Source organism: Jaculus jaculus, chromosome 4 (assembly GCF_020740685.1).
Source record: "Jaculus jaculus isolate mJacJac1 chromosome 4, mJacJac1.mat.Y.cur, whole genome shotgun sequence".
Lineage (NCBI taxonomy): Eukaryota > Metazoa > Chordata > Mammalia > Rodentia > Dipodidae > Jaculus > Jaculus jaculus.
Genome location: NC_059105.1, coordinates 49749363 through 49762987, shown reverse-complemented (window position 1 = coordinate 49762987; position 13625 = coordinate 49749363). Strand labels below are relative to the sequence as shown.

The 13625-nt window shown below is 36.4% G+C and overlaps 1 protein-coding gene across 1 annotated transcript; it reads right to left on the bottom strand.

The window, feature by feature from the left end:
- Positions 1–6187: 6187 nt before the first annotated feature.
- Mstn (myostatin) lies at positions 6188–12451 on the bottom strand. The gene is made up of 3 exons (XM_004660255.2): positions 11968–12451; positions 9788–10161; positions 6188–7447 (listed from the first exon to the last, which is right to left on the bottom strand). The coding sequence occupies exons 1-3, from the start codon at positions 12338–12340 to the stop codon at positions 7067–7069; spliced, it is 1128 nt and encodes a 375-aa protein (XP_004660312.1). The 5' UTR covers positions 12341–12451; the 3' UTR covers positions 6188–7066.
- Between the last annotated feature and the right edge of the window lie 1174 nt (positions 12452–13625).

The following is a 13625-nucleotide window of genomic DNA, read 5'->3' as shown; positions in this document are numbered from 1 at the left end:
GGTTTTGTTATTTATTTTAACATATTCACCTCAAAATTGATTTTTCAATATTGTAAAAAATATTTTCTTTATTTATTTGAGAGAGAGGCAGAGAGAGAGAGATTACATTAACATTACATTTTAGTCCTCTTCTCACCTTCATAGTTCATGTAATAGTCCCCTGAACTATGTACAAGGAAAAACAAAAAAATTACTGATGGTACACAAATATGAACAAAACTCAGGTGTCATTTGCAAGGAAGTGTACAAGAGACATTCTGAACTATTTTTGCACTCACCTCTCCTGGTAAGAATGGAGGGAAGCACCACTCTAAAAGCCTGAGTGAGGTGTCAGGTAGAAGGAATCAAGGGCAGGTTATGTTTTTCTCTGGGATCATAAGAGAAATGTTTCAGAAGAGATGGGGGACACAGTTCTAAAAAGATTTCCATATGTAGAGGAGGGATTAAAACATACCAATAAGGCACTGTAAAGATGTGGATTGAATGGGAGTATGGCTACACATGCTCATTTCTGACTGGTTGGAAACTCACTAGTGTCTACTGATTTCACATTCCATCATGATGAATGTTGTTATATCTCAAGAGGATTTTACCTCAAGCCTCTGTAATAATGAGAACTCAACAAAATACCTTCTGCAATACTGAAGAAATCAACAAAATTCTGTAAAAATGACTTCTGAATCTGTAATGTGGTTGTTAAGAAAGGTCTATTGATTGCCATTTCAAATCTCAAATCAGTAGAGAAAAGTTATGTGGCAATCTGAAAAAAGATAAATTGAATTTCTACCTCACAACAAAAATAGAGTTTGAGGGCTGGAGATATGGCTTAGTGGCTTAGATTTGCCTGCAAAGACTAAGGACCCAGCCAGATGCACAAGGCGGCACATACATCTGGAGTTCATTTTCAGTGGCTAGAAGCCCTAATGTGCCAATTCTCTCACTATCTCGCTCTCTCTCTTTCTCTATCTGTCTCTCTCTCAAATAAACAAAGAAAATATATGTTTTAATATTGAACAATAAAGTTTGAGGTGGATTTATTATTTTTTTTTTTTATTTATTTGAGAGCAACAGACACAGAGAGCAAGACAGATAGAGGGAGAGAGAGAGAATGGGCGTGCCAGGGCTTCCAGCCTCTGTAAACAAACTCCAGATGCGTGTGCCCCCTTGTGCATCTGGCTAACGTGGGACCTGGGGAACCGAGCCTCGAACCGGGGTCCTTAGGCTTCACAGGCAAGCGCTTAACCGCTAAGCCATCTCTCCAGCCTGAGATGGATGTTTTAAAATAAATAACAAAACCAATATAAGTATTGAAAATTAATGCATTCATTGGTGAAATGATATCATTTATATTTTTATTATTAGTGAGAATTACCAATATGGATTATTAACAGATTACATTTTTCCAGGGAGTACTGGTCAAATCTGAATAAAAAAGAAAAGAAAATGTAGCAAGCATTTAGCTTTGAACTTTAGGTTCAAAAGCCTAGGCTCAGTGATAAAATACAAAGTGTTAGTGAACAGACTGAGACAGAAAGAACTTCTTCCTATATCTTTTCACAGAAAGATCTCATGAGCTAATGATGGCTGAGAATTTGTTGGGGAGGAAGAAACTTTAGGTATTGGTATTTATTTATTCAGGGAGATTGAGAAAGAGACAGATGAGAAGATGAGAAAGAGAGAAAGAGAGGGAGAGGGAGAGAGAGAGAGAGAGAGAGAGAGGGAGGGAGAGAATGTGTGCACCAAGGCCTCTAGCCCCTGCAAACATTCTCCAGATGCTTGTGCCACCTAGTGTAGCTGGCTCACGTGGGTACTGGGGAATTGAACCTGGGTCCTTTGGCTTTGCAGGCAAGCACCTTAACCACTCAGCCACCTCTCCAGCCCCACCCTCCCCGGCCTTTTCTTTTTTGATGCTCTACTTACAGGCTAAGCTGGACCTAAGGGAAAGTATAGACACATTATATAACTCCTTTAAATACAGACATTTGAAAAGAAGAGAATATCATGTGTGCATCAGTTTCTGAGTGAGGTCCATGGGCAAGATATGCATCATTGATTTCCAATGATGGTGTGTCTATATGCCATGAGAAACTAGAGGAAAAGCTAGTCAGGCTTTAAAATTTTTTTAACATAATTATTTATTTATGCATGAGAGAGAGAGCGGGGCGGGGGGAGAGAGAGAATGGGTATGTCAGGGCCTCTAGCTGCTGTAAATGAACTCCAGATGCATATGCCACCTTGGGCATCTGGCTTATGTGGATCCTGGGGAATTGAAGAGGATCCTTTGGCTTTGTAGGCAAGCACCTTAACCACTAAGCTATCTCTTTAGCTTGAAAATCTAGTCAGTTTTGCAACAATTAAAAAATTTTGTTTTTTCTACCTCTGAGTTAATGACTAAAAAATACTACTATGACATTTATATTTGAATGCCTCCCATCAGGCATACACCTGTCTTGGTCACATTTCAGTTATGACTCTTTTTGAGCCCCAAGCTCTTAATTTAAAAAAATATTAATAATAATCTATTTAATGTGCTTGGATCCTATAAATACACTACTCATATGTCTTGTACAAGATCCTGTGAGTGGTCTATGTCTGCTACATTGAGAAAGATATATGATGGCCAAGCACACTATCCAGATAAAATAAGGCCATATAAATACATGTAGTCAATGCCAGCCCCTGTCACAAATTCTACTCTGAAGTGGACCTGTTCTATTAATTTTATTTTTGTCCCTATCTATCTATCTATCTATCCATTATATGTCTATCATCTATCTATATATCTGGTTAGGAATCTCTGCTCACATATTTGGCCAAGTTGGATAGAGCTCACTATTTCATCTACATGTCTCTGTAAAGGGAGAGTGTTGCTAACCCTTCCTTTGCAGAGCCGTCCCTCCAGAGCAGACCTGCTTGGTGTGATGTGTCCAGTCATTGGTCTATACCCAGCCTATCAGTAGATGGAAATGTGGCTGTTGTCTTCTCTGTGCAACTTCTGTGACATTCAGTCCAACTCTGAAGCACTAGAGCATTATATTAACTAAAAGCCACAGATCCTGGTAGAGTCTAAACTTGGGGACAGTTTTGTTCACTTCTAAGGCATGTCTCTAAGGAGGCAGGCTGTCGTTGTCTAGTCATTGTCCTCATTCCTTCCTTGTGACACCTGCTTTTGTCTTGAGAGCCCAGGATGGATGACCTGGGATTCCCTAGCAGAACCCTCTACCTGAGCAGCCACACTTTTCGCTCCAGGGCCCGAGCTGCCTGAGAAGCATGCTATCCTTCCTGAAGGCGTTCTAGAAGCTTGAGGTCAGGCACTTGCCTCAGTCACCTCCTGGTTATTTCCATTTACAATTTAGATTTCGTCTACAGCTGCTTCAACGGGTCCAGAAAACTGGTGGTTTCTGCCTCATTTCCGCCTCCAGAATTCCGTCTCACTACTGTGAGGGTCTGATGACATATGGAGTAAGTTTTCCTCTGTTGATATGTTTTGGTTTGGGCTAGTTAGAGGTAATGCCAAAGTTCTGAGTTTCCTAGGAACAGAGCCAAGAGACATTTAGCTACTTAGAGCTGGTGTCCGTGGGAGCAGAGCTGGGAAACTCTGGAGGATCTATGGCCAAAACCGCATAGTCAGATTGTGTTCTGAATAGGGCCTGTCATAAGACATTAGGAAAAACAACGTTACACTTGTAGGAAAAGTTTTAACAGAATAATGGTTAGGAAAATAAATTGAAAGGGTAAATTAGAAGGTTCACTTATTTCTATTTTTATTTAGTTATCTTCAAAAGTAATTGAATAAAATAATGGCCTTTCTCAGAAATTTCAATAGATATCTTTAGCATCCAAATCTGAAAATATGTTTCGGACTTATATAAGTTATTTCTAATGCAAGCTTTTGTGCTTGTACGGCATATATAAAGTTAATATAAGAGACTTTTATTAAAGTCGGTTTTTGGAAGAGTGTATCTATGGTTTATGTTCATTGAAAGCACTACCTTTTTACAAAGTAGATTATACTGTTAAACTTCTTTCTTGTAGTAATGGATAACTAGAGTCAATGAAAGCAAAGCATGTGCATTTGTCCATTACCAGGCTACATTATTTCTGTACCAGGAATACTTAGTGTAATATTAAGCCTGATGTTAAACTTTTGTAACTTATGCACTAGGGTATTGTCTATTACTGTTACACTTACATACATTTTATGCCTGTCAGAGAAATTGGGCAGCCTCATATCCAAAACGTACATTTAAGAAAATTGTGCATTTTTGATAGAAGGGTGTCCTCATTGAGCTGTTTTGATATATAACTTGGTCAATTACATTTAATATTCCCTGTAGCTTGAGTTTTAAATGGTAACAAAGATGATTTTGCTATAAACTATCCATATCCATGTACTTGTTCCAAACACTTCCTCTGCAAATCACCATGTAGACATGAATGAGCTAAGTTTGACTTCATTTGCTTGCCATCCTCCTCAGGGATGACTGAAATGAGGCTAATTTGTTTCCATATTTTATAGGCTATATATTAAAACTCAATGACCATGCAAATGAAATTTCAACACTACAATAGTATTAAAATTCCAGACAAGCCATACTTCTATATTATTACCTAAATTTTAATTTCTTTGTTAGGGTTTTAGAAGTGTTCATGTGGCTTACTTTATAAAGTAGTCATTTAAGCTGTATGTGGTGGCTTATGTCTATAATCCTAGCACTTGAGAGGCTGAAGGAGGCTGAAGTAAAAGGATCACCATTGTTAGTTCAAGGCCATCCTGGGCTACAGAATGAATTGCAGGTCACTCTGGGCTAGAGTGAGACCCTACCTCAAAAAAGGGGGCAATCACTTGATTATTTTAAATAACTGAAATTATTTTTATCATGTTATACTTCTAATATTTATAAAGCAATTATAAAATATTCTCACATAGTTAACATATGAATAGAAATGGTTAACTTATATTTAATTAATTAGAATATCTTTATTTAGAAATAATAACATAATAAAATTTTAATTACCACCCTATTTAAACTTAAGTCCCTGTTTTATGGCTTGATTTCTAAATTGGCAAAGGTAGAGAGGAGGGATTGCCTCAAATATACCTATGCGTAGTGTGACACTTAGTGCTTTTTAGGTACTCTATAGTTATTTTGCTATTTGATTTGAGATTGGTGCCTCCAATGCCCAGAAAAATGTGCCAGTATCATGAAGTACTTAGAAAAAGATGCATCTTTCCCATGTCCCTGTGGCTCCAAGAGAACTTGTAACTCTAGGACCATTTACACTTGCCAACTGCCATGCATTTGGAAATTGAACCTATGAAAACATATAAATAGTTTTTTTAGGTCAAGATAGAAGGAAATGTAACAGATATCACTAGTCCTTGCTTTTAGATGTATAAAGCAACTTCACTAGGACCAGATTAGCAGGAATTTCACTCATGAGAACTAGCGTGGCATGGCTTATATTCCTAAATCTAAATTTGTGCTAAACCATAAAGCTTTTATAAATAAACATTACAAGCCCATAATTAATCATTATAACAATACTGTAATGCCTTTCAAAGTTGTGACAACACTTTAATGTAATTTATATTGTTTCTACATGCTAGATGTAAGAAATAATTTCACTTAGTTATAAGTACAATGAAATTGATTAACAAAAAATCCAATTTACAAAATTGAAGTAAACAAATTCAGACATCTATTCATTATCAAATTACAAAATAAAAGTAACAGTTCTTATTGAGAAATCATGTTTGTTACTCTTTATTTCAGATAATGGAGTTAATCATTTTGTATGTTTAGTAATACTTGTAAGTATTAAAATAATGGAACGTTGAGATTTGAATACAATGACAATAAGCCATTGAAATTTCACATTCACATTATACAGCCACCATGAATCCACAAGTGAATGTCAATCATGTAAAAAAATATAAAATGATTGTAATATAACCATCTAGTCATTAACATATGGAGTTTTAAGACCACTAGTTAATCTGCTAATATGTTCTGAAATAGAAGCAGTTGCTTTTCTGTGATACATCACATGTCTTTGTGCCTTAGTACTTAATTTGAAATATCATTAGTGTAAAAATATACCAAAGTAAATAAAAAAAGGAGACACTTATTTACAAAACAATATTGTATACATATTATATAAATGAAATTGTTTCCAAGTCTTTTTATACAATATTGATAGAATCAGTCATTTCATTACTTTACCAACAGAACTGCAATGTTGCCAAGGCAGGGTGTAATTTTGAAATTTTGATAAAAATGACTATTATTTGGCTGCCTTTTAAGATAATGCAGGTTCTTCCACTATGCTACAGAATTGAAAGCTGACCTCTAGAAAGCTGATTCTTCTTTCCTAGAGAAAATCCACTCCCCATTTGGAGGTGTGTGAAAATGCACCTGAATAAGAGAGTGACTTGGGGTTGTTCTGACTGGTTTGCTTGAAACTCCTGCGAGTCTTAGCCACTCAATCTACTGCCTTAGCACCGTCGCATGGATTGTTAGCGTACTGTCCAATCATAGTAGGAATGGAAACGTATGTATGGCGTACCATCCTATTTGGTGGAATTTAATCTTACCAAGTATGCTATCATACAATATAAATTCAAGTGTAGAAGGATGTTTTAAACGGTGATAACAATCCAGTACTTTACCAATGTTCTATATAGACTTTTTTTTCTCTCAATATGAAGTGACACTGTAATGAATTCAACTTTAAAGCACACTCTCTCTCACTCACCAGAACACAAGGAGAATTTGCTTCCATTTCCTTGCCTAGGTTGTAGTTGTAATATGTATGAACATAAATACAATTTGATCTCCTAGTTCAAAAATTCTGGAAATTATAAACTTTCTATTATAAGATCTAGTTTGATGATTAAATGCCACCCATTGCATATATTCCCTTTGAGTTCATATACTGCAGCTTGTGCTAAGTGACTATAGCATACTGAAGGCCTATAGCCTGTGGTACATAATTTCACAGTTTCAGAGTTGTTGAGGGAAGACTTTCCATGTTTTAGGAAGTCATGAACCTAATGCAAATCTCATGAGCACCCACATCGGTCTACTACCATGGCTGGAATTTTTCCATATATTATTTGTTCTTTGCCATTAAAATATAGCATATTAATTGGAGACATTTTTGTGGGAGTACAGCAAGGGCCTGCTGAACCTCTGGGATTTGCTTGGTGGACAAGATGAGTATGAGGATATTTTTGTAAAAACACAAATTCACACTCTCCAGAGCAGTAGTTGGCCTTGTATCTTTTGGGTGCAATAATCCAATCCCATCCAAAAGCTTCAAAATCCACCGTGAGAGGGTATCGGCAGCAGCGGGACTCTGTGGAGTGCTCATCACAGTCAAGACCAAAGTCTCTTCTGGATCTTTTGGGTGTGTCTGTTACCTTGACCTCTAAAAAGGGATTCTGAATGGCAAGAAAATAAAAACAAATCATGTTAATATGGCCTGGCACCCTTCCTTAAGAAGTCATTATTAGAAAAAACTGATCATTTTTTTATTCCATACACTTATTTTTAATAAATGCATTATTAAAGAATTTTCATTTACACTAGGCTTGGCTTTTCTCTTATGGCTCAAAGAACATAGCAGCAATATAAGTTTCTCTATGATCAGATTTTTATGTCATTTTAATTTTTGTTTTCCCCAGTTTGTATATCAGACAACCCAACACATAGATTCTTTTGAGAATGTGTATTAGACCAAAGGGAGGGAGAGAGGGAAGGAGAACCAAGAAGGAAGGGAGGGCAGAGATGAGCTTTCTGACTGCTCCCTGTGGATGCCTGATGACTCTCTGGGGAATAGATGAGCAGTCTGTCTTCTGTTCCCTGGGTCTTTACCTAGGGAAATTTGCATATCAAAGCTAAAGCAAAATAGCTTAGTTCCAAGTGGAAGAGGGAAGTTAGCGTAATGAAGGCAGCTGAATACTTATGATGATATAGAATTCCTAAAGGAAGAAAGAGCAGGCTTTTAAGAAGAAATCTTTCCTTTATTCTTTCACTGAGAAATGTTTCTGCTCAGATATTGTTAGCACTGTGGTTGCCACAGCCTTTCGGTGCATTTGAGGCTGGTTGCTTTTACAGGGAATGACCTGAGGAATATAATCATATCAACAGCCAGTTTAATAATAAAAATCTGCCACATTAACAACTTTGATAATTAAAATATTATCTGTAAAAAGAACAAAATTAAATAATTTATAGTCTTAAAAATTGATATAAATTACTTTACATCAAAATGAAAATACACCCAACTGTTGAGAGAGTTAAAAAGAATATCATTTAAGGAATGTACTGTTTAAAGTGGTACTATAACAGGGAGGCTGGAGAAATGGCTCAGCAGCTAGAGGCACTTGCTTTCAAACCTCCAGGCATGGGTTCAATTCTTCAGTACCTAAGGAAAACCAGATGTCCAAAGTAGTGTGCACATCTGGAATTCAAAAGGCCTTGGTATGCCCATTCTCTCTCTCCTTGTAAATGTGAATAAATAAAAATATTTCAAGTAAAGATATAGGTCATTCAGAAAATTATATAGTCTTTTGAATAATATATTTTATTTACAGCAGATCTGATTTCCTAATTACATAATCTTTATAACCAAGACCATTTGAAGATCAAAGTGAGGGCTGGAGAGATGGCTGAGTGGTTAAGGCATTTGCCTGCAAAGCCAAAGGACCCCAGTTTGAGTCTTTAGGACCCATGTAAGCCAGATGCAAAGGGGGCCATGTGTCTGGAGTTTATTTGCAGTGGCTGGAGGCCCTGGCATGCCCATTCTCTCTCTCTCTCTCTCTTTCACTCTCTGCCTCTTTTTTCACCCCTCTCTCTTCTTTCTCAAATAAATAAACATATAATATCAAAATGATAACATATTTACTGTTTCTCTGTATAATCATCAACTGTAAATGGACAGAAGTAAAAGATATTGTTTTTTTAGATATATATTTGAAAACAGAAGCCTATGTGAGACAGAACTGAAACCTTAAGTTTATAGGTTTTAAAATTTTTTTAATCAATTTTTGTAGTATGTGTGCTCTTATCATATTATTGGCTTGATGCTTAATTAATTGACATTCCCTAAGCAAACATCTGCACAAGAATGCCAAGACAGTTTGAAATAAACTAGCTAGTAAAGGCTAGTCTAGAAGTTGAGTTTTACCCATAGTACTCCAAAATGTAACCTTCACATATAACGCTGCATCAACAGTCTTAAGAAGGTGAATGTCCTTGTCAGAGGGATAGTAAATATAATCTATTTAATAAGATATGATGCATTTTGTTATCCTTATAGTTTAAAAGTTTGCTTTATGTAAAGCCAAAGTTTTTCAATGCATTAGGGAGCAAAAAAATTGGAGAAAAGAAAGTTTTGACTTGTTGGGGAGTTAGTAGCATCTACTACACGAAGTTCTACTTAGAGTGCATATTTTCACTGATATATAATGTATCATATGAATGAATAGCACTTTATATTCTATTCTTGAGCCAAAAGACATCCTTATAAAATGAAGAGCCATGATGTCATTGTTTTTTGAAAGTCTTCATGCAAAGCAAGAGTATCAAGAGCACACTCGTGCTTCATTGGACTTGAAATTGGATACCTACTTTTATTGGGTACAGAACTACCTTTGGGGTATAGTACTTTTGTCTGGCTTATGAGCATAGGAAACTAGTAGTTATTTTCATTATTTCTCATTCATATCATGAATAAAAACAGCAAAGTTGTTAGAATATTACATTCCGTTGTCACTTACCAGCCCATCTTCTCCTGGTCCTGGGAAGGTTACAGCAAGATCATGACCATTCTCATCTAAAGCTTTGATTTCAATGCCTAAGTTGGATTCAGGCTGTTTGAGCCAGTTTTGCAACACTGTCTTCACATCAATACTCTGCCAAATACCAGTGCCTGGGTTCATGTCAAGTTTCAGAGATCGGATTCCAGTGTACCTTGTACCGTCTTTCATGGGCTTGATGAGTCTCAGAATTTGCACAAACACTGTTGTAGGAGTCTTGACGGGTCGCAGATATATCCACAGCTGAGCTTTTACTACTTTATTGTACTGTATTTTAGAGCTAAATTTAAAGAAGCAACATTTGGGTTTTCCTTCCACTTGCGTTAGTAAATCAGCTACAAATGAATAAGAAAAGAATTATTGAAATTATTTCTCACTAAAATATGAATAAAAATCCCTCCTTATTATTAACATCCACTGGGATAGTGTGCACATATGTAAACTTTCAAAATGAAATATCAAGCAGAACTTCATTCATAACTCAGAAGAAGTACTGAAGAAAATAGTTATTTTAGTGTTTCTGATTCTTTTTAGATATCTATATTTTCATCTATTTATGAGGAGCCTACCCCCTCTCCTGAGAACTATGGGCTAAGGGAAATGATATGAAGAAGTGACCAGTGGATGAAATTTTGAAATGATGATGATTAGAGAGAACAAGAGACACTGTGGAGGAACATCCACTTAGAATTCTTTGGGAATCTGAGTAGTTACACTTACTGAGCAGCTGTACCAATCAGTCTGCATGAAGCAACCCTTCCCCCAGGCCTGAATTACCTGGGGACAATTCACACTGAGCAACTTACTGAGACTTAGGAATGAGCAGAAAACATAGTACATCTGTTATGTTTGGGCTCGGGAATGGCCTTTTAAAAGAACAACTTATCGCAGGCAATTAGCACAAAAATTTAGATGTCATGTTCAAGCTGGCCAAAAGTTAGGAAGCCTTATCTGCAGGGACAGCCTGTCACTATAAGCCCAAGCACTAACAACTTATCATTTGCTTTTCTAAAACTGCATCTAAATAAAGCAAACCTCCCCCTGGACTATTTGACACATGGGTGTTAAATGAAAGTTATGGGCTGAGTTGCAGCCTGATTTCTTAACAAGGGAAAATAGCAACTTGAAAATGTTGTTAAATCTGGTTTAATGTGTTTTAACCATTGCATTAAAGCAAGATCACGGACACATGACACAAAAATCTTTCTTGTCCTGTGGGCTCTGTCAAGGTGCCTGTCTCCTTTTCCAGGAGAAAGTGTTTTATTTTTTGCTTTTGTTTTTTAAGCTACATGAAAAAGGAATTGAATGGAATATGTTTTGTTCCAAAGGCAATACTGTTACTACAGTTGATAGCTCTTCTGGTGAAGAATACATTTCAGAAGGTAATTAAGCAATGTGCCTGCTTAGAAATTTTACAGTCAGGGTGTTCTCAGCAAGAGTGTGTGTGAGCACAGCACAATAGACTACTGGAGCCATAACCTACCCGATTAAAATGCTTATTTCCTAGACATTCCTTGATATTAGGTCATGGTTATCACTGTGCTGTGTTCCTTATTGCTCTTACAACTACATTAAAGGTCTGCTTAAAAAATTTTTTGTTTGGTTTGGTTAGAGTAACCCTCACAATTAAAGGTGCTAGTTTGTGAACAATATTAAAACTCTATGGGAGGTTGTTTTAAAAATCAGAAATCACTCTAAGTGTACAGCAATACTCAAATAAGCCCTTAGTAATTTTTCCCTTTATTATTAGTGACAAAGTTTCTTCTAATGCATACTTTAGTTAACCAAATGCAAATAATAATATTTCATGCCAGTTTTTAACATTGCTTGCAGAGGCTCCCAGTCCTTGCCTTTTAGCACTAGGCAGTAAAAACACAAGTATGCTCTGCTTCCCATAGCAAACTGAATACTATGAACTCTCTGCAAGCATGTTAAATTTTAGGTTTTTAGCTTTACAAAGAAACAAGTGAAAGAGATTTTAACCTCAACATGTCTCTCAGGAAATCTTGGGGGAAAAAAGAAACTCTCCTCCTTACATACAAGCCAACAGCTTGTTAAAAGCCTGAAAATAGATCTGTTTCTCATAAGCACCAGGAGAACAGTCAGCACGACTGTTGACATCCACTAGCAGAACTACTTACACTCGGTAGGCATGGTGATGATTGTTTCCGTTGTAGCGTGATAATCGTCATCTTCCAAAGAGCCATCACTGCTGTCATCCCTCTGGACGTCGTACTGATCAATCAGTTCCCGGAGCGGAGGAGCTTTCGGCAAAAGTTGTCTTATAGCCTCTTTGCTAATGTTAGGAGCTGTTTCCAGGCGGAGTTTACTGAGGATCTGGATTTTTATGGCTTCTATTCTTGAGTACTTAGTGTTCTGTCTCCAGGTACATGCATTGCACAGGCCCTCTTTCTCCACATTTTCTTTTTGCTCACTGTTCTCACTCAGATCCACTGGGCCAGCAACAATCAGCATAAACAGGTAAATAGAAACATAGATTTGCAGTTTTTGCATGATTTTAAAATCAGCACAATCTTTTTTTCCCCTTTTCCTTATTTATTCGTCTTGCTTTTCTTTGCTTTTGAGTAATGCCAAGCAATATTTTAATGCCTGTACAGTCTGAGAGACAACCTCCCACACCAGTGAGTCCTGTATACTGTATTCCAAGTGGCTTTTTATATTCCAACTTAGATGAGACAAGTGTCGTCAGGATCTATGATTGGCTCTTGCTCCACAATGAATCTCGCTGTCAGAGGTTAAAACCCTGTCTGTCACAAGTCACCAAGCAGTATTTTGTTACAGTGGAGGGTGAGCTGATTCATTTGACCACTTCAGAAAAGAAATAAATCCCCAAATCATGAAAGATATATGTGACATTTGATAAATTAAAGTTTATATAACATATGCTATACTTAAATTTTATTAATCTCTATGAAAGTCTTGCTATAATTTAAATTAGGAAATTCTAATTTATATTTCATGCTTAAAATATAAAATATGACTTCTAAAAGAGAATGATTTTTTTATTGCTAAAGAAAATATTTGAAGGAAAAAGGGTATTTTTAGTGCTACATAATTAGGGAATTAAAAATTAGGAAAGCCTGAATTAAAAGTTCAGATTGTGAGACTAGTGAAAAACTTTTCATCTATAATTTGATAAACTTGTTTTCTTCACTAATTTCTTAGCACATGTTAAAAATAAGTATCGTGTTATACTGTATGTAAAATTAGTTTTACATAATTTGATGTCTTGTTAGCACAAAAATTATGCTCAATTGCAGCTGATTATCATAATCATTTCCTATTCTAAAGATGCAGATTAAAATCACTCAAGAGTACTTCTTCATTGTTTATTACCAGAGGGGAATGTTACCTAGCAGAAAAAAACTCTCAACGTAGAATCAGAGATACTGGATTTTTATAACTGGCATTTCATTATGACATTTATTATAGTTTGCCTTAGATTTCTGGTGCTGAGAGTAAAAAGTGTATTATCTATTCCTGAGAATCATGTCAGAATATCATAAGCACATGGAAGAGCAAAGACCATAACACATGGGTGCCCTTTCCTTGTTTTCCAATACTGGGATGGGTTAGCACCCCTTTGCCACTTTCTCATTTTGACCAGAGGGCAGACACCTGGCAGGGATTTGGGGTAGGGTCGGGAGCAGAGAATAGAGCTTTTTGTTCTCTAAATTTAAGTGGCCTCTATAGGGATCAAACTCTCGCCCCTCTCTTTGGGAGCCAAAAGATCTAATCAAATGAACTATTAAAGAACTGAACAAACATAGGGGCAAGG